Raw genomic sequence first — 23329 nt, 5'->3', positions numbered from 1 at the left:
TGTGAAGCTTTCTAGTTTTGTGGTGAATAAGGGGTTGACAAAAGATAACAAAAGGCTCTCTCTCAAGTAGGGTTTGTATGTGGTGAAGGTTGCAAGTGCTCAAAAGAATTTGGATAATAAAGTATCGGTACAATTAGATAAGAAGGAAGTGTTGGAGAGAGTAGTTCCTTGGAACCTTTGTTTGGTGGGGAAGTTGGAAGGAGTGTCTAACTTGGAACCTTGGGTGCCTTAGTTAAGGAATTGGGTGGACAAAAGGTGGAACGTTAAGAAGAATGTTAGAATTTCTATCTTCAAAGTATCTTTTTATTGTTTTGAATTTGAGAATGAAGAGGATTTGATTGCTGTTTTGTCAAGGGGTTCAAGAAAGATTGAAGATAAACTCTTGGAGTTGGAGAGGTGGAGTCTTGAGGTGGGGCACTTGAGGAAGGGAGGAATTATTGTAGATTATAATAAGATAAGACAAAATATAAAGAAATGAAAATTAAGAGTGCATAAAATGTAAAATTGTTTACATAGCTTGACCTTAAGCCTAGCTTCGCACCACACAAACTAATCATATATAATATTTTATATAAAAAAATAATCACTTAGTGATCATAAAATATAATTAGTATTCTATTACAATAATAGTAAAATTAATTTTAAGAAGCTACTTAACAAAATGTTAAATAGATATTTTGTGTTGGCAATTTTGATTTACATTATTTTTTTTAAAAAAAGTTAATATTTATAGAGTTTAAATGTGGATAAATTACTTTTTGAGTTTGATTAAGATTAAAAATGTGATGTCCCACATCGGATAGGGGAGAATGTTCCTGGCGCTATATATGTAGAGACTCCTCTTAATCAAGTAGACGCGTTTTAAAGCCGTGAGGGCCCCATTGGGCCCAAAGCGGACAATATCTACATGGTTGGGTGCGGGTCGTGACAGAGTGGTATCAGAGCACTAGGTTTTGATCTTGATGGGAATTTGAATTGGTTTAGATTAGGGATAGATGAGTGACACATTTGTTTAAGTTTTAGTTTCATTTAGTATAAATTCCAATTCTTTCTTTATTTGGAAATTTTCTAATTGGTTCTTTAGTGACTAATTTAGTTATGCCTTATTATTTTAGGACATCATGCCACCAAGAAGAGCAGCTTCTTCACAAAACAGTCAGGCTAATGATGATGTACCCCCAGTTGAGGGTTTGCCTCCTGTGAGTGCAGAAGGGATCTATAGGTATCTTGGGACACTAGCTGGTTTAGTTGAACGCCAAGCTCGAGCTGCTGGGACTAATGTTCAGGGACAGTCTTCATCTTCTAGGGGTAGCTCTTTTGATGACTTCAAGAAATTGGGTCCTCCTTACTTTTCTGGTGCTACAGATCCCACAGAGGCAGAGGCTTGGATCCTTAAGATGGAGAAATTCTTTGGTGTGATAGATTGCTCTGAGGAGCAAAAAGCCTCTTATGCAGCTTTTATGTTAGATAAAGAGGCAGATCATTGGTGGCGTATGACTAGGAGACTTTTGGAGGATCAGGGACCCATAACATGGAGACAATTTCGGGAGGCTTTCTACAAGAAGTATTTCCCTGACAGTGTTAGGCGGCAGAAGGTGGGGAGTTTATTCGTTTGGAACAGGGGGATATGACTGTGGCTTAGTATGAGGCCAAATTTACAGAGTTATCACGTTTTTCCCCACAGTTGATTGCTACAGAGGAGGAAAAGGCATTAAAGTTTCAGGATGGATTGAAGCCTTATTTGAAGAACAAGATATCTATTCTGAAGCTTGGTGTCTATTCAGAGGTTGTTGATAGAGCCCTTATAGCAGAGAAAGATAATGAGGAGCTTCATCAGTATAGGGAACAGCAAAGGAAGCGAAATAGAAGTGATGGTGCTCATGGTAATCAAGCACAGCGAAGGGCTACATCAGGAAGAAATCAGAATAAAGGGAAGACAACGCAGAATTTGGATGGGATTTGTCCTACTTGTGGCAAGAAGCATGGGGGTAGGCCATGTTATAGAGAGACTGGAGCTTGCTTTGGTTGTGGGAAGCAAGGACATTTGATCAGAGATTGTCCAGAGAATAGGAAGTTCATCACTGGGAAGCCTAAAGAGGAAAATAAGGAGGATAAACAGAAACCCAAAGCCCAAGGGCGGGTGTTTGCAATGACTCATCGAGATGCTCAGGCCACTTCTAATGTGGTGACAGGTACTCTCCGAATCCACACCTTATTTGCTAGAGTCTTGATTGATCCTGGATCAACACACTCTTTTGTTTCAGTATCTTTTGCTGGTTTGTTGGGTTTGCCTGTTGCTAGCATGGACTTTGATTTGATTGTTGCTACTCCTGTGGGAGATTCTGTTGTGGCCAGTAGAATGCTTAGAAATTGTATTGTGATGATTGGTTATAGGGAAATGCCAGTTGATTTAGTACTCCTTGACCTTCAGGATTTTGATGTGATTTTGGGGATGGATTGGTTAGCTTCCTACCATGCCTCTGTTGACTGTTTTGAGAAAAGGGTGACGTTTAGTATTCCTGGTCAGCCTAAGTTTAGCTTTGAAGGGAAGCATGTGGACAGACCACTGCGTATGATCTCAGCCTTGCGAGCTAGTAGCTTACTCAAGAAGGGTTGCCAAGGATTTTTGGCTAGTGTGATGAGTAATGAAAGTGATTTGAAGTTGGAAGACATACCCATAGTAAGGGAGTATCCTGATGTCTTTCCAGAGGATTTGCCTGGCTTGCCACCAGAGAGAGAGGTGGAGTTCACCATCGATCTGGTACCAGGAACAGGTCCTATGTCTAAGGCCCCATACAGGATGGCACCTGTGGAGCTTAAGGAGTTGAAAGTTCAGCTTCAGGAGTTATTAGACAAGGGTTTTATCAGGCCCAGTGTTTCACCTTGGGGAGCTCCTGTTCTATTTGTGAAAAAGAAAGATGGCTCAATGAGACTTTGCATTGACTATAGGGAGTTGAATAAGGTGACAGTGAGGAACAAGTATCCCCTTCCTCGGATTGATGATTTGTTTGATCAGCTACAAGGTGCTTGTGTGTTCTCTAAGATTGATCTTCGGTCTGGTTATCATCAGTTAAGGGTTAGAAGTGAAGATGTACCCAAGACTGCTTTTTGAACTAGATACGGGCATTATGAGTTTTTAGTTATGCCTTTTGGTTTGACTAATGCACCTGCTGCTTTTATGGACTTAATGAATAGGGTATTCAAGCCCTATCTAGATCAGTTTGTGGTGGTTTTTATAGATGACATCTTGGTATACTCAAGAAGTAGAGAGGAGCATGAGGGCCATTTGAGTATTGTATTACGGACCCTCAGAGATAAGCAGTTGTATGCTAAACTGAAGAAGTGTGAGTTTTGGTTAGATCGAATTTCTTTCCTTGGGCATGTGGTAAGCAATGATGGCATCTCAGTTGACCCTGGAAAGGTTGATGCTGTAGCTAATTGGAGAAGACCTAGTACTGTGACTGAGATTCGAAGTTTCTTGGGACTTGCTGGTTACTATAGGCGGTTTATAGAAGGGTTCTCTAAGATTGCCCTACCTTTAACTAAGTTGACACAGAAGGGAGTTAAGTTTGAGTGGTCTGATGATTGTGAATGTAGCTTCCAAGAGTTGAAGAATAGATTAGTGTCAGCTCCTATTTTGACTATCCCTTCAGGTTCAGGAGGATTTGTGGTGTATAGTGATGCCTCTCATCAGGGTTTGGGTTGTGTTCTTATGCAACATGGGAGAGTTGTAGCTTATGCTTCTAGACAGTTAAAGCCTTATGAAAGGAATTACCCTACTCATGATTTGGAGTTAGCTGCTGTGGTTTTTGCACTTAAGATATGGAGACATTTTCTTTTTGGTGAAACTTGTGAAATATTCATAGATCATAAGAGTTTGAAGTATCTATTTTCCCAAAAGGAGTTGAACATGAGACAGAGAAGATGGATAGAACTACTTAAGGACTATGATTGTATTATTCAGTATCATCCTGGGAAGGCGAATGTTGTAGCTGATGCCTTGAGTAGGAAGTCAGTTGGTTCTCTAGCAGCTATTAGAGGCTGTCAAAGGCAGTTACTTGAAGAGTTGAGGAGTCTACAAGTCCACTTTCGAGTTATGGGCTTAGGAGCACTTGTAGCAAATTTCAGAGTACAACCAGACTTAGTTGGGAGAATTAAGACCCTACAAAAGAATGATTCCCGATTAGTACAAGTTATGGAGGAAGTTAAGAGGGGCAGTAAGCCTGATTTTGTTTTTTCAGATGATGAGGTCTTGAGATTTGGGACTAGACTTTGTGTCCCAAATGATGAAGACTTAAGGAGGGAGCTTTTAGAGGAAGCTCATTGTTCCAAGTTTGCAATCCACCCAGGAGGGACAAAGATGTACAAGGATTTGAGGCAAAACTATTGGTGGTCAGGTATGAAGCGTGATATTGCACAATTTGTGGCTCAGTGTTTAGTGTGTCAACAGGTGAAGGCTGAGCATCAGCGACCAGCAGGGTCTTTGCAGCCACTTGCTATTCCTGAGTGGAAGTGGGAGCATATTACCATGGATTTTGTGATAGGATTGCCAAGAACCTCAGGGGGTAATAATGCTATTTGGGTGATTGTTGATCGGTTGACAAAGTCTGCTCACTTTTTGCCTATGAAAGTCAACTTTTCTTTAGATCGTTTAGCTTCTCTTTATGTGAAGGAGATTGTGAGAATGCATGGAGTACCAGTTTCTATAGTGTCTGACAGAGATCCTCGTTTCACTTCTAGATTCTGGCATAGTCTACAAAAAGCTTTGGGCACTAAGTTGAGTTTTAGTACTGCTTTCCATCCTCAAACTGATGGCCAATCAGAAAGGGTAATTCAGGTTTTGGAAGACTTGTTGAGAGCTTGTATTTTGGACCTGCAAGGTAATTGGGATGATCATTTACCTTTAGTAGATTTTGCCTATAACAATAGTTTTCAAGCTAGCATTGGGATGGCACCTTTTGAAGCATTGTATGGTAGAAAATGTCGATCTCCTATTTGTTGGAATGATGTTGGAGAAAGGAAACTTTTGGGGCCTGAACTTGTGCAGTTGACTGTTGAAAAAGTTGCTTTGATTAAAGAAATATTAAAAGCAGCTCAAAGTAGACATAAGAGTTATGCTGATAATCGTAGGCGAGATTTGGAGTTTGAGGTGGGTGATCATGTGTTCTTGAAAGTTTCACCTATGAAGTCTGTGATGAGATTTGGGAGAAAAGGAAAACTTAGTCCTCGTTTTGTGGGTCCGTTTGAAATATTGGAAAGAGTAGGCACTTTGGCATATAAAGTAGCCTTGCCCCCAAGTCTATCTAAGATTCATAATGTTTTCCATGTTTCAACCTTGAGGAAGTATAATTATGATCCCTCTCATGTTGTGGAGTTGAAGCCTATTCAAATTTTTGAGGACTTGACCTATGAAGAGGTACCCGTTCAGATTGTAGATGTAATGGATAAAGTACTACGTCATGCCGTTGTCAAATTGGTAAAGGTTCAATGGAGCAACCATAGTGTTCGTGAAGCTACTTGGGAGTTAGAAGAAGAGATGAGAGAAAAACATCCTCAATTATTTCAAGACTCAGGTATGTCAAGTTTAGAGGACTAAACTTTTATTAAGGAGGGGAGAATGTAACGCCCAAGCATTTTCTTTTAAGGGTAATTTAGGAAATTACTAATAATAATTAATTTAGTTAATTAATTAATTTAATAAAAAGGAAGAGGGGTAAAAGGGTAATTTTACGAATAAATACCCTAGGTATAAATTAGAAATTTTATTCTTTCCGTTCTTTTCTGAATAGAGTTCCTGTTCGCAGAATTCCAGAGAACGTAGGTTGGAGTCAGATTTCAGGGTTGAAGAACAGATCTCTATAGGTAAGAATCTAACCCCTAGTTTAATATTTTAGATTCATTGATTAATTTCAAACACATTAGATATATTTTTTTTGGAAAACCCCAAATCTAGATTAGGGTTAGATTATTTTATTTTTAATTCGTTTTAATATCAAAATAATAAAAATTTAAGATTTTGATTTTATTGTTGGAATTTAGGAGATCTTAAATTTTATTAGATGAAAAAAAAAAAAATCCTTGGAAAGTTTCGATTTTAGGTTAGGGTTAATTTAAAAAAAAAAAAAAAAAAAAAAAAAAAAACAAAAACAAAAGGGGCGTACGCGTGCTGTGCTGGAAGCAAGCAAAAAAAAAAAAAAAAAAACTTACTTTTTGGTTTGGTGTACCCGAGAGTCATGAATGGCTTTTGAATTGTTTAATTAAATAATAATAATAATATTTAGTTTTAGATTAATAAATAAGATAATAGTAATAATGATCTTTTTTTTGTAATAAATAGAATGAGAGATTTAGCAATATATATATATATATATATATATATATATATATATATATATATATATATATATTATATATAGAATTTTATAATGAAATAAAATTGTAATTTAATTAAATTAGTAATGTGTTATTAGAAACAAATTAAGAATTTATTAATTTTAATTAAATAAGGAATAGAGTAATTAAATTATTACTTTGTTAATCAGAAATATTAATCTTAACATTTAGAAATTTTTAGGATTATCAGATTTATATTTTGAGGTAAATAGTAATAGTGGTCTTTTTATTGTGTTAGGTGAGGAGTAGACTTTTCAGGGTTATTTTTCCTTCAAGGTCTTTGCACATTTTGAGGTAAGGGAAGTTAATGTAATATTTATAAAATTAAATTATTTTATATGTTATTTTGAATTGTGGAAAAGAAAATGATATTTTGTTACCATGCATGGATCAAACTGTTTTGCACTAAATATCATGTTGGAATATTTTGTTTGATTTATGACACAAAATACGGAGATATTATGTTGTGTAAATTAGAATACTTGAACAAAAACATCACTCTGGTTTATTTAGCCCTTGTCAACGGGATATAATAGTTGACTATTCGGCCCTGTCAACGGGATATAATAGTTGACCTTTACATTTCATGGTGGGAATGTAATTGATTTGGACCCCAGCCTCTAGGGGTTTGGTTAGAGGTTACTAGTACTAGTAGTGTTTGGTTCCGTCCACCAGGAACAATTTGAGGCTAGCCACCCATTTGAAAAGTCCCACCTAACTGGGCATTTGATATTTGATAACCAGAGTAATGAAAATTAAATGGATTTGATTGAGTCTTATGTGAAAATGTTTGAATTTGATATGAAAATGGTTGGTTGAATTTTGAATATATTAGTATTGTTGAAACTCTGATATTTGATGAGAAAAAAAAAATGATATCTCCTATTTGAAATGAAAATATTTGATCCATGAATTGCATTAATATTCCTTATTGGGTTGTGAGCTCATTCCCAATTGTTGAAAATTTTTCAGGTACTCTTAGTTCGGGTGAGGAGTGATGGCTAGGCTGAGGAATAGTCATCATTAGAATTTGACTTAGGATTTTATGTTGGATTTTGTTTTAACTGTTAGTTATGTTCATTTGGATCATTTGATATTTGGAAGTTATTTGGAAATTGAATTTGAGGATTTTAGATTTTGTTCTGCTACTCTGAACAGGTATTTGGTAATTGGTAACATCCAGTTACAATATGATTGTTTGGGTCAGATTATACTTTAAGCTTTCGGGTTTGAGGTGTGAACTGACCGTCACGCCCTTGGAGTGGGTCTTGGGGCGTGACAGAGTGGTATCAGAGCCGATCCCCGACCCTGGTGTGGGGATTTGTTTGGCTTTGTCTGTTTGGCCCCGCAATCCCATGGGACACAACGAGGACGTTGTGTCTGCATGGGGGGGTGTTTGTGATGTCCCACATCGGATAGGGGAGAATGTTCCTGGCGCTATATATGTAGAGACTCCTCTTAATCAAGTAGACGCGTTTTAAAGCCGTGAGGGCCCCATTGGGCCCAAAGCGGACAATATCTACATGGTTGGGTGCGGGTCGTTACAAAAAAACCCATTGCTCAAGTTCATAGGACCCTATAAATAATTGCATTTGTAAGAAATTTGCTTTTAGAGTAAAAAAAAAAAAAAAATGTGTCGTTATAGTTGTCAAAGTCATGAAAAAAAAGGTGAAAAGAGATAGTAAAAGTGTGTATTGTGGTTTGGATGTTGAATTTTTTTTCAATATTTTCTAACTTAAATGGATAGATTTACTTGGTCAAAGCATCATGTAACCTATCTCAAGATGCAACTTCTTCTAAGTGGTGGCAGTGATGATGGTTTCACATGTTGCCAATTAGTAGGTAGAAAATGTTCCCCCACTCGTACAAACTCTCCACTATTTCAATTAATTAAATTCACATTTTAAACTTTAATTTCTTTCTTTGCTTGACATATATGTGCGCATTCGATATGTTGAATTAGAGGATTCGAAGATTCTTTATGCACTCAAGCCAAAATTTACATTTCACAAATTTAAGGATTTCGTGTTCAAAGCAAAGACGGTTCGTGTATATATATAAATAAATACTTAAATGGATAATAAATATATTTATTATTTTCTATTTTTAAAAATAAAAAATAATAATAAAATTCAACACGAAATGCAAGAAGTGTTAGACATTATTTTAAAAGGAGGATGATTTTTAGAAATTATTTAAATTTTTTTTTAAATTACTTCCTCAAATTTTAAAATTTTAAAATATGATTTTTAAGAATATAAGTCAAATTCATACTTTGGGTAAGGATTTCTATATTTTATATAGAAGGTATTGCAATTTTTTGTTTTTAAATATATAAAGTAAGAAGTATATCCAAAAGTGCTAAGTAATTTAATTCTTTGAAAAAGAAATGAGAAAGTTAATTAAAAGAAGATTAAAAGAGGGACAAGTGTGGTTGGGGGCACCAAAAAAGGTTTTGTAAATTGATGAAATTAAAAGGGTATATTAAAATAAACGGTATAAATATGTGCACGATGGTATACTCCCGCCTTCACTTTCAAGTAATTTTAGTTTAAAAAATATTTTGGAAAAAAAATTAAGTATTTGACAAAAATTAGTAAACACTTTTTAAAATATGAAAAAATCACATGTAATATCGAACAATCAATTCAAATATTTTTTAGAGAAACATTTGATAGATGATTTTTTTTAAAATATTAAAAAAAATATTTTTATTAAAAGCACTTTATGCAAAAATATTATTATGACAGTGTTTCTATTTAAATTTTTTTTTTAATGGAAGTGTTTTCTCTTAAAGAGTTTTTAATAAAATTACCTATCAAATATTTATTTAGAAAATATTACAGGTGATTTTTGAATATTACAAGTGATTTTTTAGACTTTTAAAAATATTTTCTAAAATTTTTCAAACATCTAAGTTTTTCTCAAAATATTTTTTAGATTAAAAATGTTTTCTAAAATCATTATCAAATATGTTTTTATATATCGATTGAATTGATAGCGATTTTAGTAAACACTTTTAATTTTTTTAATATTAAAAATTTTTATTATTCAAAGTGTTATCAAGATTAAAAACGGTTTTTAACATGTGTTTTTTAAAGCCTGTTTGATAATAATTTTATAAAGTGTTTATAAATTTTTTAAAACTTTAAAAATTATATCATTTAAATATTAAAAATATTAAAAAAAATTTTAAATCATTACCGAATGTATTCTTAATCTCTTTATTAGTAATTAATAATTATGCTACTCTAATTTAAAATTAAATTCATAAAAGAACCTAAAAGTAATTTCAACAACCATCACATAAAGCTAACCAATACCAGGGAGCCAATTTTAAACCCAATTCACCGAAAGTACTTAAATAAAAAACGGTGAAACTTAAGCTAATAAAGAAAAGCCAGTTTTCGAGGAGTTGCAGCCTAGCAGGTAGGTGTCATTTCCATGGAGTGGTAAATATACACGACAATGGCCCATCAATCATCCCGTCAAATTTAAAGTCCCAATGAATTGTTGCTTTTTGGGAGGACAGAACCGATTTCTTGGGTTTCCAGGACAGCTCTTCCAATCCATTCAAGTTTAAAGTAATATTATTTATTTATATTTACCGGAAGTTAATGCCCATTTTGACACTTGTTTAACAACCGATTTTATTTTATTTTTAAATTTTTTTTCATAAAAATAAAAAAAATACATATTTATTTATTTTTTAAAACTTAATTTTAAAAAATAATTATATAAAAAATAAAAAATATTAAATAAAAAATTATTTTAAAAATATTAAAAATATTTTAAGTTTTCTAACAAATTTTTATTTTATAAAATATTAAAAAATAATTTTTAATTTTTTTTTCAAAATTATTATTTTTTTCTTGTTAAAATAGATCGATGTATACACATAATTTTAAAGAAAAAAAAACTCAAATTTAATTAAATAATTATACATTTATTTCCTTGTATTTATCCAATGACAAAAAAAAGTATGTAAAAAAGAGATTGCGAAGAATACTTACAAAATGAAAATAAAAAAAGAAAAAAATTATTTAAATAATAATAAATAGTATCAAATATTGGTTTTTATCTACCAATTTGACTTTCAAAAGTTACACGAAGAAAATGAAGAGAAAGAAAATTTATTATTTTCAGATAATAAAAAAGAATCTTACCCTTTTTATGCAACTTAAAAAACCAAAGCTCTAGTTTTCTCAATACGTGATAATTTCAAAATTTTTTGAAGCATATTCATGTAATTATATAGATAAATAAAAAGGTTTATTAAGTTCTCATTTAAATATATTTATTGTTTTTTATTTTTAAAAATTAATAATAATAATAAAATTTAACATAACATGCAAGAACTTTAGACATTACCTTGAAAGGGTAATGATTCTTTAAAATTTTAAAAATTGATTTTAACAACATAAGTTAAATCCATATTTGTGGTAAAAAAAAATTTATGTTTGAAATGTATTTATTTTCATTGATTTGAAATATTCTTAAATTTTTTTTATTGAAATTAACAAATAAAATAAAATATAATAAATATAAATATTAAAAAAATTTATATATATTATTATTTATTTGATATTATTGAATATATTTAAATTAAAAATGGATATTTATTATCTGATAAATTTTATATATATATTTAAAAAAATAATTTTAAAATATTTATTTTTACTTTTTATATAATTTTTAATTTATTTTTAATATTTTTAAAATTTTTATTAATTTTTATATTATCAATATTTTATGTTAAAATATTTATATATTATATATAAAATTGAAGTATGAATATACCAATTAATTTATAGTCATTCGTCCCATCCACTTTAAAGGTCCAATAAATTTTTGTTTGTTGGGAATGACAAAATCCATATCTCGGATCTCTGATAAAGCTCTTCAAATCCAGTCAAGTCAACTTAAAACAGCTCATATGTCCTTTACTCTTCCGTGAACGATCATTTAAAGAGCAATATAGGTGTTATATAGCAAAGAAACCCTTTCATCTCTTTTTTGGTCAGAAGTTGCAACGTCGTGGTTTGTGAGGTAACCTTCGGATAATGCTTCTTCTTCTTCTCCTTCTTCTTTCATGTGTTTCCTCCATTTCTAGTAAACCCAGATAAGTGGTTTCTCAAAGGAAAAAGAAATTGGCCCTATCTTCTTCCAGGCAGCCATGATGTCGTGAGCCCAAAAAGAATCACTATTTGTGGAGCCATTCTATTTTCTCCCGGATTCCTTTATTTCTGATTTTCTTGTTGCCATCTTTTAATCCCTAAACAATGGTGTGGTAAATGGGACGGTGTGATGTGCGAAAATGGACTTACCACCATCTAAACGAATTGTGGAGGAAGTGATGATTTCGAGGAATAGTTCACTTCATCTCTACTATTAACCTCCTGGTTTACTTGTTTGTTTATCATAGAGAAATAGGTGATTTATTTATCGTATGTAATATTATATTTTGTTTCCATTGGATGAATGCCCTATAAGTTGAGTTGGGCTCTTTTATGATTAGCTTTAATGCTTCATGGTTAGATTTGTTCTTCAACTGTTGGCTAAGAGTGCGATCAAAACATTCTTCAACCACTTTGGAAGCTCTCGAGGACCAAACACACCTAAAAGCTCTTTTGAACACAAACTTCAGTAATGTCGATCAATGGCTCCCTCGTCTGGAGGTATGCTCTTAGCTTTAACATCTTTTGATGCTGTGATTTTATTTTTATGAATGATATACCTTCCTTTGGAGAATATCTTTGGATTATATATGTCAGGAAATCAATAGTTTGATTTCTCATTGCAGTGAGTTAGTTTTGATTATTGGACTTTTTAACTATTTTGTCAGGTGGGGCTCTCAGTATTTTGAAGAGTTTGAAACAAATATACCTTATAGGTTATATGAATCTTTTAGAGAATAAAAGAAAATTTTTCCTATATGCTAAGATAGGTAGTGGTGTCTAAATTTCAAATTTAGAGCATTGAACGTGTATGATGAGATTGAGGCTATTGAATAAGCATATAAAATAAATGCAGCAAGGTATTAGGTACAAACAAATGAGATTGAGTGCAAACAAAGAGGTGCAAATAATGAGATTTAAAGATGTATATATAGCTCTATCTGATTAGAGGTGATTAGAGGTGCAAAACTACCATTTGGTCTTGTAGGTGGATCTAATCTTTTTTTAATATATAGTCATAATAATTGACTTCTTCCAAGTTAATGTTAATTTTCAACTCCTTGTGAATTCTTCAAGTTCATTGTGGATTCCTTTGAGCCCCGATAAAATGTGAGTGTTGTTTTATTATTATTTTTTTCTATTAACTTGCTCTTATGTTTAAAGAGTATTAGACCAAGTGACAATAGTTATTGTGAAAATAGAAATTATCCAAGTTGCTTATACTTTAAAAATTTAGTTATTGACTCCAAGTAAGTACTTTTATGATTTTACATTCACTTTAATATGAATAATATTGTAGTGCTAAAGAAGATGCAACCACTGTAGGATGTTAATGAGGACATATTAGGGGTTGATTTGTCATGAGATGGAAATATAATTTTGTTATAAATATTTACATTTTGGACTTAAATTATTTTATTTTATTTTATTTGAATTTTAAACAACTACATTTGTTTATATTTGAAAATGATAAGTAATAACATTTTTCTCTGTTTTTTTTGTAATATAGGTAATTTCTTGTGGATGAAAATTATTAATGGCATGAGCAAAGTTGGAAAGATGGGGGTATTGAAAAGAGAGGTATGCAATTGACTATATTTTTATACATTCAATTATAATTTCATTATGTTATAATTGTTTTAAAATGTAAAGTATAAAAATTCAACAATCCTTAAGACTTAGAATTGATGTTGAGCTTCAATAATGAATATTAACTCACACATGTATCATTTATTTTGAGACCAATGAAAATGTATCAAATCATTACCTTTTGAGATCTTATTTTGATATTAAAATTCCTTGTGTTGATGATTTATGAGGTGGATTTATTATGTAAGAGGCATGGTCTAGTTTGGAGACAACGCGTTTACCTGTGGGAACATTTCACTTTGTCTAGAGGTGAGAGTGTCAAGGTCTAGATTTGTTAGAAGGATTAATATTAAGATAGCGTGCGATAGGCCCCTATTCTAGATATTGAGGTAATAGAGTTAAAAAATGATGATGTTCAAATTTTTGAGGAGTTGCATAATGATTTAAGAGGGTAGGAGTATGACCTTAGCATTATAGAGATAAGGTTGTATGGTTTTAGTCTTAACATCAATGAGAGCTTTGCTTAGATGATAAGAATGTCCAAGATTAGGTTTGACAATTGAAGGAGATTCATACAAAGCATCAAATGGGGTATGATAAGTAGTACTTACTACCTTTGACCCTATCACTCCTTTAGGTGGTTCCCCTTTTTTGTCGTATTACTCTATATTTTTAAAGGCGAACACGTAAGGTGAGACATTTTTGTGTTCTTGAGGCGAGGCGTAAGCCTCAAGGTGTTGAGGCGTAAGTTTTTTGAGCTTCACATTATATAATTAATTAATATTTTAAAATAAATAAAATAAAATAGCATAAATAAAAACGTGAAAACAACTCATTAGAATCATTAAAAAAAAAGCATATTAGTTCCCTATTTTCACAAAAAACCATAACAAAGTCATAAAATAGAAAATAGATTTAACTATACCAATAGTTTCAAACTTTAACAAAAAGTCATAACTAAGTCATGAAATAGAAAATAGAGTCAACCATAATAATAGTTCTAAACTTTTACAAAAAATTCATAACTAAGTCATGAAATAACAACTAGAGTAAATTGTTTCAACTTAAATCCTCATCCTCAAGGTCATCCTCATCCTCATCCAATATATCAATAGTAGGAAAATGTCCACTATCATGCATCCCCATTTCATGTAAATCTTCATCTTCATCAATTGGTGTCAAATTCAACTTTTTTTTTTTTGCCTTTGCCTCCACTTGTACCTAGCATAAAGTATTAATTAGGTGTAAATATTATAAGTTTTTTATATTAAATTTAATCAAATTTATGACTTCAATGTTTGAGTACTTGGTACTTCAATATGTTTCCTTTTGTAGGAATGTGAAGAAACCATGTGATTTGATGCATGAGTCTCTTGGGATTTGGATGACACAAATCTAATAGCATCAACATTGAATAACTCATTATCTTGAAGCCAACAAAGATCAAGGGGGAGGAGGGGATCTTCTTTTTCCGTAATCCATTCATCATCCTAATCAATCTCCTCTACCAAAATCAGATCAACATTTTGTTTTCTTTGTAGACTTCGCTCTCTCAATCTAGTGTTGTATCTTACATACATTAGAGAATTCAACCTTTGATGTTCAAGTCATTTTTTTTTTGTATGGATCTACAAATAATAAAAGAAACAAATTTATGTGTTAAAATGAAATAAAGTCCTCTATCATTAAAATAGAAATATATGTATAAAAATTTATAAAAATAAAAGTATTACCGATTCAAATGTGTTCCGATTTCTTTCACATCTCGAAAGCACTACAAGTAAGGCTAAAGACTCGAATAGCAAACTTTTGCAACTATGGTGTTGAACCCTCAAAACGCATCCACCAACTTGTAGGACTTCTTAATGTTTGAGAATCAATTGTAATACGACTCCCAAATTCACTCATTGCTTGGTCATATGAGTCTAACTGAAAGTCAGTTTTTAAACGTTCTTAATAATTCAACATCCTAGCCATGCATTCAAATAATCCCTACCTCACCTCATCAACATTAGAGAACTTATCTCCATATCACAATTGAGGATTAAGATAATAACCTGTTGCATGTAAAGGTCAATGAAGTTGTGGAGTCCATCTTGCATCAATTTTTCTCTAAATTGGGCCATATTTTCTCTCCACACCTTCACAATTAAATGCATCTTCTCCTTAGCTGAATCCATCAACTCATAAATATAACCCATGACTGGTCTTTCCTTTGAATCAACCTCTCTCAAGACACTAACTAAAGGAACAGTGGTCTTTATGCAAAAATTAACATGAGGCCAAAAATTTGAATCAAACAACACTATACTTCAAGTTTTCACACCTTCTACCTTTTTAGCCCATGTACTTGAACACCATTTTTCTGAGGAGAATATTACTATAAGAGCTTGCTTTTGCTTATAAAGACTTTAAAGAGTAAGAAATGCAGTAGCAAACTGTGTAATTGCTAGATGAAGAAGTTCATGATTTTTTGTAAATGTTCTCATCAAGCTAAGAACCCAAGTATGCCCATATATAAATTTCACTACTTGTCTAGCTCGAGAAAGTGTAGTAGCATAAACATTTAGCTTTCCAATATTCTCCAACATCAAATCAATACAATGAGCAGCACAAGGAGTCCACCACAATCTTCTCATTTTTTTCCATAAGCCTCATTCCATCATTCACATAATTAGAGACATTATTAGTGATGAATTGCACAACATTCTCCTCTCCAATTTCTTCAACCATTACATCAAGATATTTGAGCATTAATTCCCCATTTTTTTATTGTATTAGAAGCATAAATTGATTTCATAGACCAAGTGCCAGTAGGACTATTCACCAAAAAAATGATAAGACATCTACTCTTTCCATTTGTTTAACCATCTGACATAATTGAACATCCATATTGTTTTCAAGTTGTAATATTCTATAATGATACTTAAGTCATTCACCTCTTCTTTAAGAATCCATGTCCTTAATTCGTGCATAGATTGAGCCTTAAACTCGGACCCAAAATTTGCAACAACATCCATCATAGGAAACTAATAAGGATCACTCACAGTGGTTAATAGAAGACCTTTTGAATACATAAACCTACCAATTTTTCTACACACTTCCTTCCTTTCTTCTTGCTTTCACTTTGAATTCAAAGTACTTTGTATAGGTTGTGAAGTGGTAAATTTATCCATGGGTCCCCAAGGAATAGGTTCCCTATTCCCACTCCCACTCCTACTCCCACTCCCTAATGTCTCTATTGTTTTGGACAAGACACTCTCATGCATTGAAGTGGGACCCATACTAATTTATTGGAGCAATTCATTTCTTTTCGTTTTTTGATCCTTAAAATTGGCTAATGCCTCTTTGCATTTCAATCTAGCATCTTCACTTCACTAACTTTGTTGCATGGTTTCATACAATGATGAGTTCTGGCTAAGTGATGCTTGAGTCTATTCTTCCCTCCCGCACATATTTGATTGCAAAATTTATATCTTGTTCCTCGAAAACTTCAATAACATACTTCAACACAAAATCTTTTCTTGAATTTTTCAAATCGAAGGAACTCATTCTAAAAAAAAAACACCAATAATAATATTCAAATTTTTATATAGCATATAATTGACTAAAAAATAATAACAAGACATAATTGAAAGGAATTTAAAAATGAAATACAAAATTTAATTGGTTTAAATTTAAAAAAACCAATATTTTTTGAGAGGAATTTAAAAATTATACACAAATTTTAATTGGAATTTAATAATGAAATAAAGAAAATTTGGATGAAAATTAAAATTAAACCAAAAATAAAAAATAATTTTAAGTAGAATATTTAAACCAATTTACCAGAATATTTAAAAATAAATGAATGAAGGGAGAAATAGATAACGACTTACTGAGAGCTCCAATTAGTCAAAATGATTTAAATATATGTATATTGGATGAAGAGGTCGTTTGAGAGTTAATTTGATAAAAAAAAAAATTGATGAATAACCGATTGCCGAGAGAGATGAAGAGGGAAAAAACCATGGAGGAGGGAGAAAACCATGGGAGATGAAGTTTAGAGGGGGAAAGAGATGAAGAGAGGGAAAAACATGGGAGACGAAGAAAGGGAGATCGTGAGTTTGCGATATACTTGGAGATGAACTAGAGGGATCGTTGTCGGAGAAGATGTACCGCAGTTGGTCATCGCCTAAGGTTGAGCACTCCATCGCCGCTTGAGGTAGGATTTTGTTTTGAGTTTTTCTCTTAATTTGTGTTTGCCAAAGTTTTCAATCGGGACTCGGGTTGTTGTTTTAGGGATTACTTAGGGTTTTTTTTTTTTTTTTTAAATTTCTATTCATGGCCACATCAGCTCCCACAAAGCGTACATCTTTTTTTTAAAGCGTAAAAGGCGCGATCAAAGTGTCTCAATCACGCCTCATTGGAAAAAGCGTACGCTTTTCAGGAGTCGCGTTTTATTTCTTACGCCTCAAGGTGTTTTAGCCCCATCTCACCCTGAGGCGCGCCCGAGAAACGCCTTTAAAAGCTTTGGTATTGCTATTAGACAAGAGTTTGAGGTTAGAGACTTGAGATTTTTCTTTTGATCTCTAAAATCTATGTAGACATCAATATGCACGTGCAACTCTTATGAAGCTTATTTAGTATTGTAGCACCTTGGCACTACAACCTTCAAAGTTTGTCTTTTTGAGGTTGGTTTGAATTTTTTATTAACAAATGGTCATATTACCAATTGAGAGGGGCGAGAGGTAGGTCCACTTCATGATTGATGGTTTTCACTATGTTCTTACCACTAAGCAAAGTTTTTAAAGGCGTTTCTTGAGCGCACCTTGAAGCGTGCCTCAGGCAGCGCAAGGCTAAAACGCCTTGAGGTGTAAGAAATAAAACGCAACTCTTGAAAGACGTACGCCTTTTCCAAGGAGGCGTGACTAAGGTGCGCTTTGATCGCGCCTTTTACACTCCAAGAAGGCGTAGCTTTGTGGGAGTTGATGTGGCCATGAATATAAATTAAAAAAAAAAAAACCCTAAGTAATCCCTGAAATAGAAACCTGAGTCCTGATTGAAAACTTTGACAAACACAAATTAGGATAAAATCTCAAAACAAAACCCTACCTCAAGTGGCAATGGAGTGCTCAACCTCAGGCGGCGACCAACCGCAGTGCATCTTCTTCGGCGACAATCCCTCTCATTCATCTTCAGGTATGTCGCAAACTCGCGATCTCCTTTTCTTCGTCTCCCATGTTTTCCTCTCTCTTCATCTCTTAATCTCTTTCCCCATATCAGCTTCATCTCCCATGGTTTTCTCCATCGTCGTCTCTCTCGGCAGTCGACATATAGGCTCGTCTCTCTCTCTCGATAGTTGGCTCTTCATCAATTTTTTTTTTTGTTTGTCAAATTAACTCTCAAACAACCTCTTCATCCAATATATATATATATATATAAATCATTTTGACCAATTGGAGCTCTCAACCAGTAAGCCATTATTTGTTTCTCTCTTCATTCATTTTTTAAAAAAATATTCTGGTAAATTGGTTTAAATATTCTACTAATTTTTTTTTTATTTATTTTTGGTTTAATTTTAATTTCCACCCAAATTTTCTTTATTTCATTATTAAATTCCAATCAAAGATGCGCAAGAGGGGTGAATAGACTCAAGCATCACTTAGCTGGAACTCATCATGGTATGAAACCATGAAACAAAGTTAGTGAAGATGCTAGATTGGAATGCAAAGAGACATTAACCAATTTTAAGGATAAAAAAACGAAAATAAATAAATTGCTCCAAGAAATTGGTATGAGTCCAACTTCAATGCATGAGAGTGCCTTGTCTAAAACAATAGGGACATTAGGGAGTAGGAGTCGAGAACCTATTCCTAGGGGACCCATGGATAAATTTGCCACTTCACAACCTAGACAAAGTACTTTGAATTCAAAGTGGAAGCAAGAAAAAAATGAAGGAAGTGTGTAGAAAAATTGGTAGGTTTATGTATTCAAAAGGTCTCCCATTCAACACTGTGAATGATCATTATTGGTTTGCTATGATGGATGCTATTGCAAATTTTGGGCCCGAGTATAAGCCTCCATCTATGTATGAATTGAGGACATAGATTCTTAAAGAATAGGTGAATGACCTAAGTATCATTATGGAAGATCACAAAAAAGCTTGAAAACAATATGGATGTTCGATTATGTCAGATGGTTGGATAGGTGGAAAGAGTAGGCGTCTTATCAATTTTTTGGTGAATAGTCCTACTGGCACTTGGTTTATGAAAACAATTGATGTTTCTAATCCAATAAAAATGAGGAATTGATGTTCAAATATCTTGATGAGGTGGTTGAAGAAATTGGAGAGGAGAATGTTGTGCAAGTCATCACTGATAATGCCTCTAATTATGTGAATGCTGGAATGAGGCTTATGGAAAAAAATGAGAAGATTGTGGTGGACTCCTTGTGCTGCTCATTGTATTGATTTGATGTTGGAGGATATTGGAAAGCTAAATGTTCATGTTACTACACTTTCTCGAGCTAGGCAAGTAGTGAAGTTTATATATAGGCATACTTGGGTTCTTAGCTTGATGAGAACATTTACAAAAAATAATGAACTTCTTCATCCAACAATTACATGGTTTGCTATTGCATTTCTTACTCTTCAAAGTCTTTATAAGCAAAAGCAAGCTCTTATAGCAATGTTTTCCTTAGAAAAATGGTGTTTAAACACATGAGCTAAAAAGGTAGAAGGTGTGAAAACTCGAAGTACAGTGTTGTTTGATCCAAAATTTTGGCCTCATGTTACTTTTTGCATAAAGACCATTGTTCCATTAGTTAGTGTCTTGAGAGAGGTTGATTTAGAGGAAAGACCAATCATGGGTTATATTTATGAGTTGATGGATTTAGCTAAGGAGAAGATTGCATTTAATTGTGGGGGCGTGGAGAGAAAATATGGCCCAATTTGGAGAAAAATTGATGCAAGATGATGGACTCCGCAACTTCATCGACCTTTACATGTAGCAGGTTATTATCTTAATTCTCAATTGCCGTATGGATATAAGTTCTCTAATGTTGATAAGGTGAGGAAGGGATTATTTGAATGCATGGATAGGATGTTGAATTATCAAGAACGTTTAAAAGCTGACATTTAGTTGGACTCATATGACTAAGCAATGGGTGAATTTGGGAGTCGTATTGATTCTCGAACATTAAGAAGTCCTACAAGTTGGTGGATGTGTTTTGGGGGTTCAACACCGTAGTTGCAAAAGTTTGTTATTCGAGTCCTTAACCTTACTTGTAGTGCTTCGGGATGTGGAAGAAATTGGAGCACATTTGAATCGGTAATACTTCTATTTTTGTAAATTTTTATACATATATTTCTATTTTAATGTTAGAGAACTTTATTTCGTTTTAACACATAAATCTGTTTCTTTTATTATTTGTAGATCCATACAAAAAAAAAAAAAAAAAAAAAGACTTGAACATCAAAGGATGAATTCTCTAGTGTATGTAAGGTACAACACTAGATTGAGAGAGCGAAGTCTACAAATGAAACAAAATGTTAATCCGATTTTGGTAGAGGAGATTGATTCGGATGATGAATGGATTGTGGAGAAAGAAGATCCCCTTCTCCCCCTTGATCTTTGTTGGCTTCAAGATAATGAGTTATTTAATGTTGATGCTATTAGAGTTGTGTCATCCAACTCCCAAGAGACTCAAGCATCATCAGATCACATGGTTTCTTCACATTCCTACAAAAGGAAACATAATGAAGTACCAAGTACTCAAAAATTGAAGTTATAAATTTGATTAAATTTAACAAAAAAAACTTATAATATTTACACCTAATCAATACTTTATGCTAGGTACAAGTCGAGGCAAAGACAAAAAGGAGTTGAATTTGGCAGCAATTGATGAAGATGAAGATTTACATGAAATGGGGATACATGATAGTGGACATTTTCCTACTATTGATACATTGGATGAGGATGATGATGACCTTGGAGATGAGGATTTAAGTTGAAATAATTTACTCTAGTTGTTATTTCATGACTTAGTTATGGATTTTTTTAATAAAAGTTTCAAATTATTATTATAATTGACTCTATTTTCTATCTCATGACTTAGTTATGACTTTTTGTTAAAGTTTGAAATTATTAGTATAGTTGAATCTATTTTATGTAAAACAAAAACATGGACTTTGGTTAGTCTTCAAAAAGACCAAGTCCATCTAACCCCTCTTTGGTCAGGATTTCTGTGGCTCAAGGAGGTTGACTTCCTCCTTATCTTAATTGAATGGCTCCATGAATGGTTTGAGATGGTGGCCATTGACTTTAAAAGTGTCTATGCTGTCGGAATTTAGTAATTCCACCACTCCATTGAGATGCACTTGGTGAATAATGAAAGGGCCTATACACCTTGACTTTAGCTTTCCAGGAAAGATATGAAACCTAGAGTTATAGAGTAAAACTCTTTGTCCATTCTGAAATTCTTTGTTGGAAATTAACTGATCATGCCACCTCTTCATCCTCTGTTTTGCAACTTTGGTATTGATGTAGACATCATTTCTTAATTCCCCCATCTCATTAAGGTCTAAGCACCTCTTTACTCCGGCTCTAGTCAAGTCCATGTTTACCTTTTTAATTGCCCACCAAGCCTTATATTCAACTTCCACAGGGAGATGACATGCTTTATCATAGACTAAGCGATAAGGAGACATGCCAAGAATAATCTTGTAAGCTGTTCTATATGCCCATAGTGAATCATGGAGCTTAACAGACTAATCTCTTCTGCTCGTGTTTACTACCTTCATCAATATATTCTTGATTTCCCTGTTTGCTAACTCAACTTGCTCGGAAGTCTGAGGGTGATAAAGTGTAGCTACCTTATGCTTCATCCCATACTTGGCTAAAAGAGTTTCAAAAGGCTTGTTGCAAAAATGAGTACCCCCATCACTGATTATGACCTTGGGCATCCTAAATCTTGAGAAGATGTTCTATTTGAAAAACTTGAGAACAACTCTTTGATCATTGTGTTTACATGAGATTGCCTCAACCCATTTAGAAACATAGTCTACCCCCACCAAAATGTAAGAGTGACCAAAAGACATTGGGAAAGGTCTCATGAAGTCAATGCCCCAAACATTAAAGAGATCAACTATTAGAATGGGGTTCATAGACATTTGATTTCTTCGTGTCAACTTCCCAAGCCTTTGGCATCTATCACAACTCCTACACATGGTGTGGGCATCTTTGAAGAGTGATGACCAACTAAAACTTGATTGCAATACTTTCATGGCTGTTTTTTGAGAAGCAAAATGGCCTTCACATGCACTCTCATGGCAATGACTGAGGGTTCCTTGTTGCTCTTCTTCAGGGACACACTTCTTTATTATTTGATTTGCACAATATTGGAAAAGAAAAGGTTCTTCCCAATAGTAGGCATGAATCTTTGCAAAGAAGTGCTTCCTATCTTGTGCTTTCCACTCACTTGGAACTTCACCAGTAACTAGATAGTTAGCAATATGAGCATACCAAAGAGTATTTTCTAGCAACATAAGTAATTCCTCTGGAAAGTCATCATTAATAGGTAAAATATGGGAATTATGTGATATACCCAACCTTGAAAGGTGGTCAGCTACCACATTCTCCACTTCTTTTTTATCTCTGATTTGGAGATTGAACTCTTGTAGTAAGAGGATCCATCTTGCTTTTGCATCTTGCTTTGTCAATAAATACTTTAAGGCTGAATGGTTAGTAATAAAAACCATGGTGAAAGACCCTACTAGATAAGCACGAAACTTGTCTAAGGCAAACACTACAACTAACAATTCTTTCTATGTGGTTGTGTAGTTTCTTTGCGTTTTGTTCAATGTCTTGCTTGCATAGTAGATCACATAGGGCTTTCCATCTTTTCTTTGGCCAAGAACAACTCCTGTAGCAAAGTCACTGACATTACACATCACTTCAAAAGGTAGTTGCTAGTTAGGAGCTCTCACTATTAGAGCGGTTGTCAAGAATTGCTTTAGTTGCTCAAAACTCCTTTGACATCTCTCATCCTATACAAATTTAGCATTCTTAGCCAATAGTTCACAAAGAGGCTTTGAAAGCTTAGAGAAATCTTTTATAAACCTCCTGTAGAACCCTGCATGGCCAAGGAATTGGCTTACTCCTTTTACAGTTGTTGGGGATGGCAATTTG

At 33.3% G+C, this 23329-nt stretch overlaps 1 protein-coding gene and 1 long non-coding RNA gene across 3 annotated transcripts; both read left to right on the top strand.

The window, feature by feature from the left end:
- The first annotated feature begins 1121 nt into the window (after positions 1-1121).
- LOC117910933 lies at positions 1122-2231 on the top strand. Its single transcript, XM_034825114.1, has 3 exons — positions 1122-1595; positions 1769-2140; positions 2193-2231. The coding sequence occupies exons 1-3, from the start codon at positions 1122-1124 to the stop codon at positions 2229-2231; spliced, it is 885 nt and encodes a 294-aa protein (XP_034681005.1).
- Positions 2232-11459: 9228 nt separating this feature from the next.
- Positions 11460-21138, top strand: LOC117911698. 2 transcript variants are annotated; one of them, XR_004650895.1, is made up of 4 exons: positions 11460-11826; positions 11932-12071; positions 13081-13151; positions 20996-21138. It is a non-coding gene; the product is annotated as an uncharacterized LOC117911698 (long non-coding RNA). The 2 variants fall into 2 exon arrangements; XR_004650896.1 differs by lacking the exon at positions 20996-21138 and adding an exon at positions 14496-14737.
- The last annotated feature ends 2191 nt before the right edge of the window (positions 21139-23329 follow it).

This window comes from Vitis riparia, chromosome 3 (genome assembly GCF_004353265.1).
Source record: "Vitis riparia cultivar Riparia Gloire de Montpellier isolate 1030 chromosome 3, EGFV_Vit.rip_1.0, whole genome shotgun sequence".
Taxonomy (NCBI): Eukaryota; Viridiplantae; Streptophyta; class Magnoliopsida; order Vitales; family Vitaceae; genus Vitis; species Vitis riparia.
The sequence above is the reverse complement of the archived record's forward strand: the minus strand, read 5'-3'. Positions and strand labels throughout refer to the sequence as shown.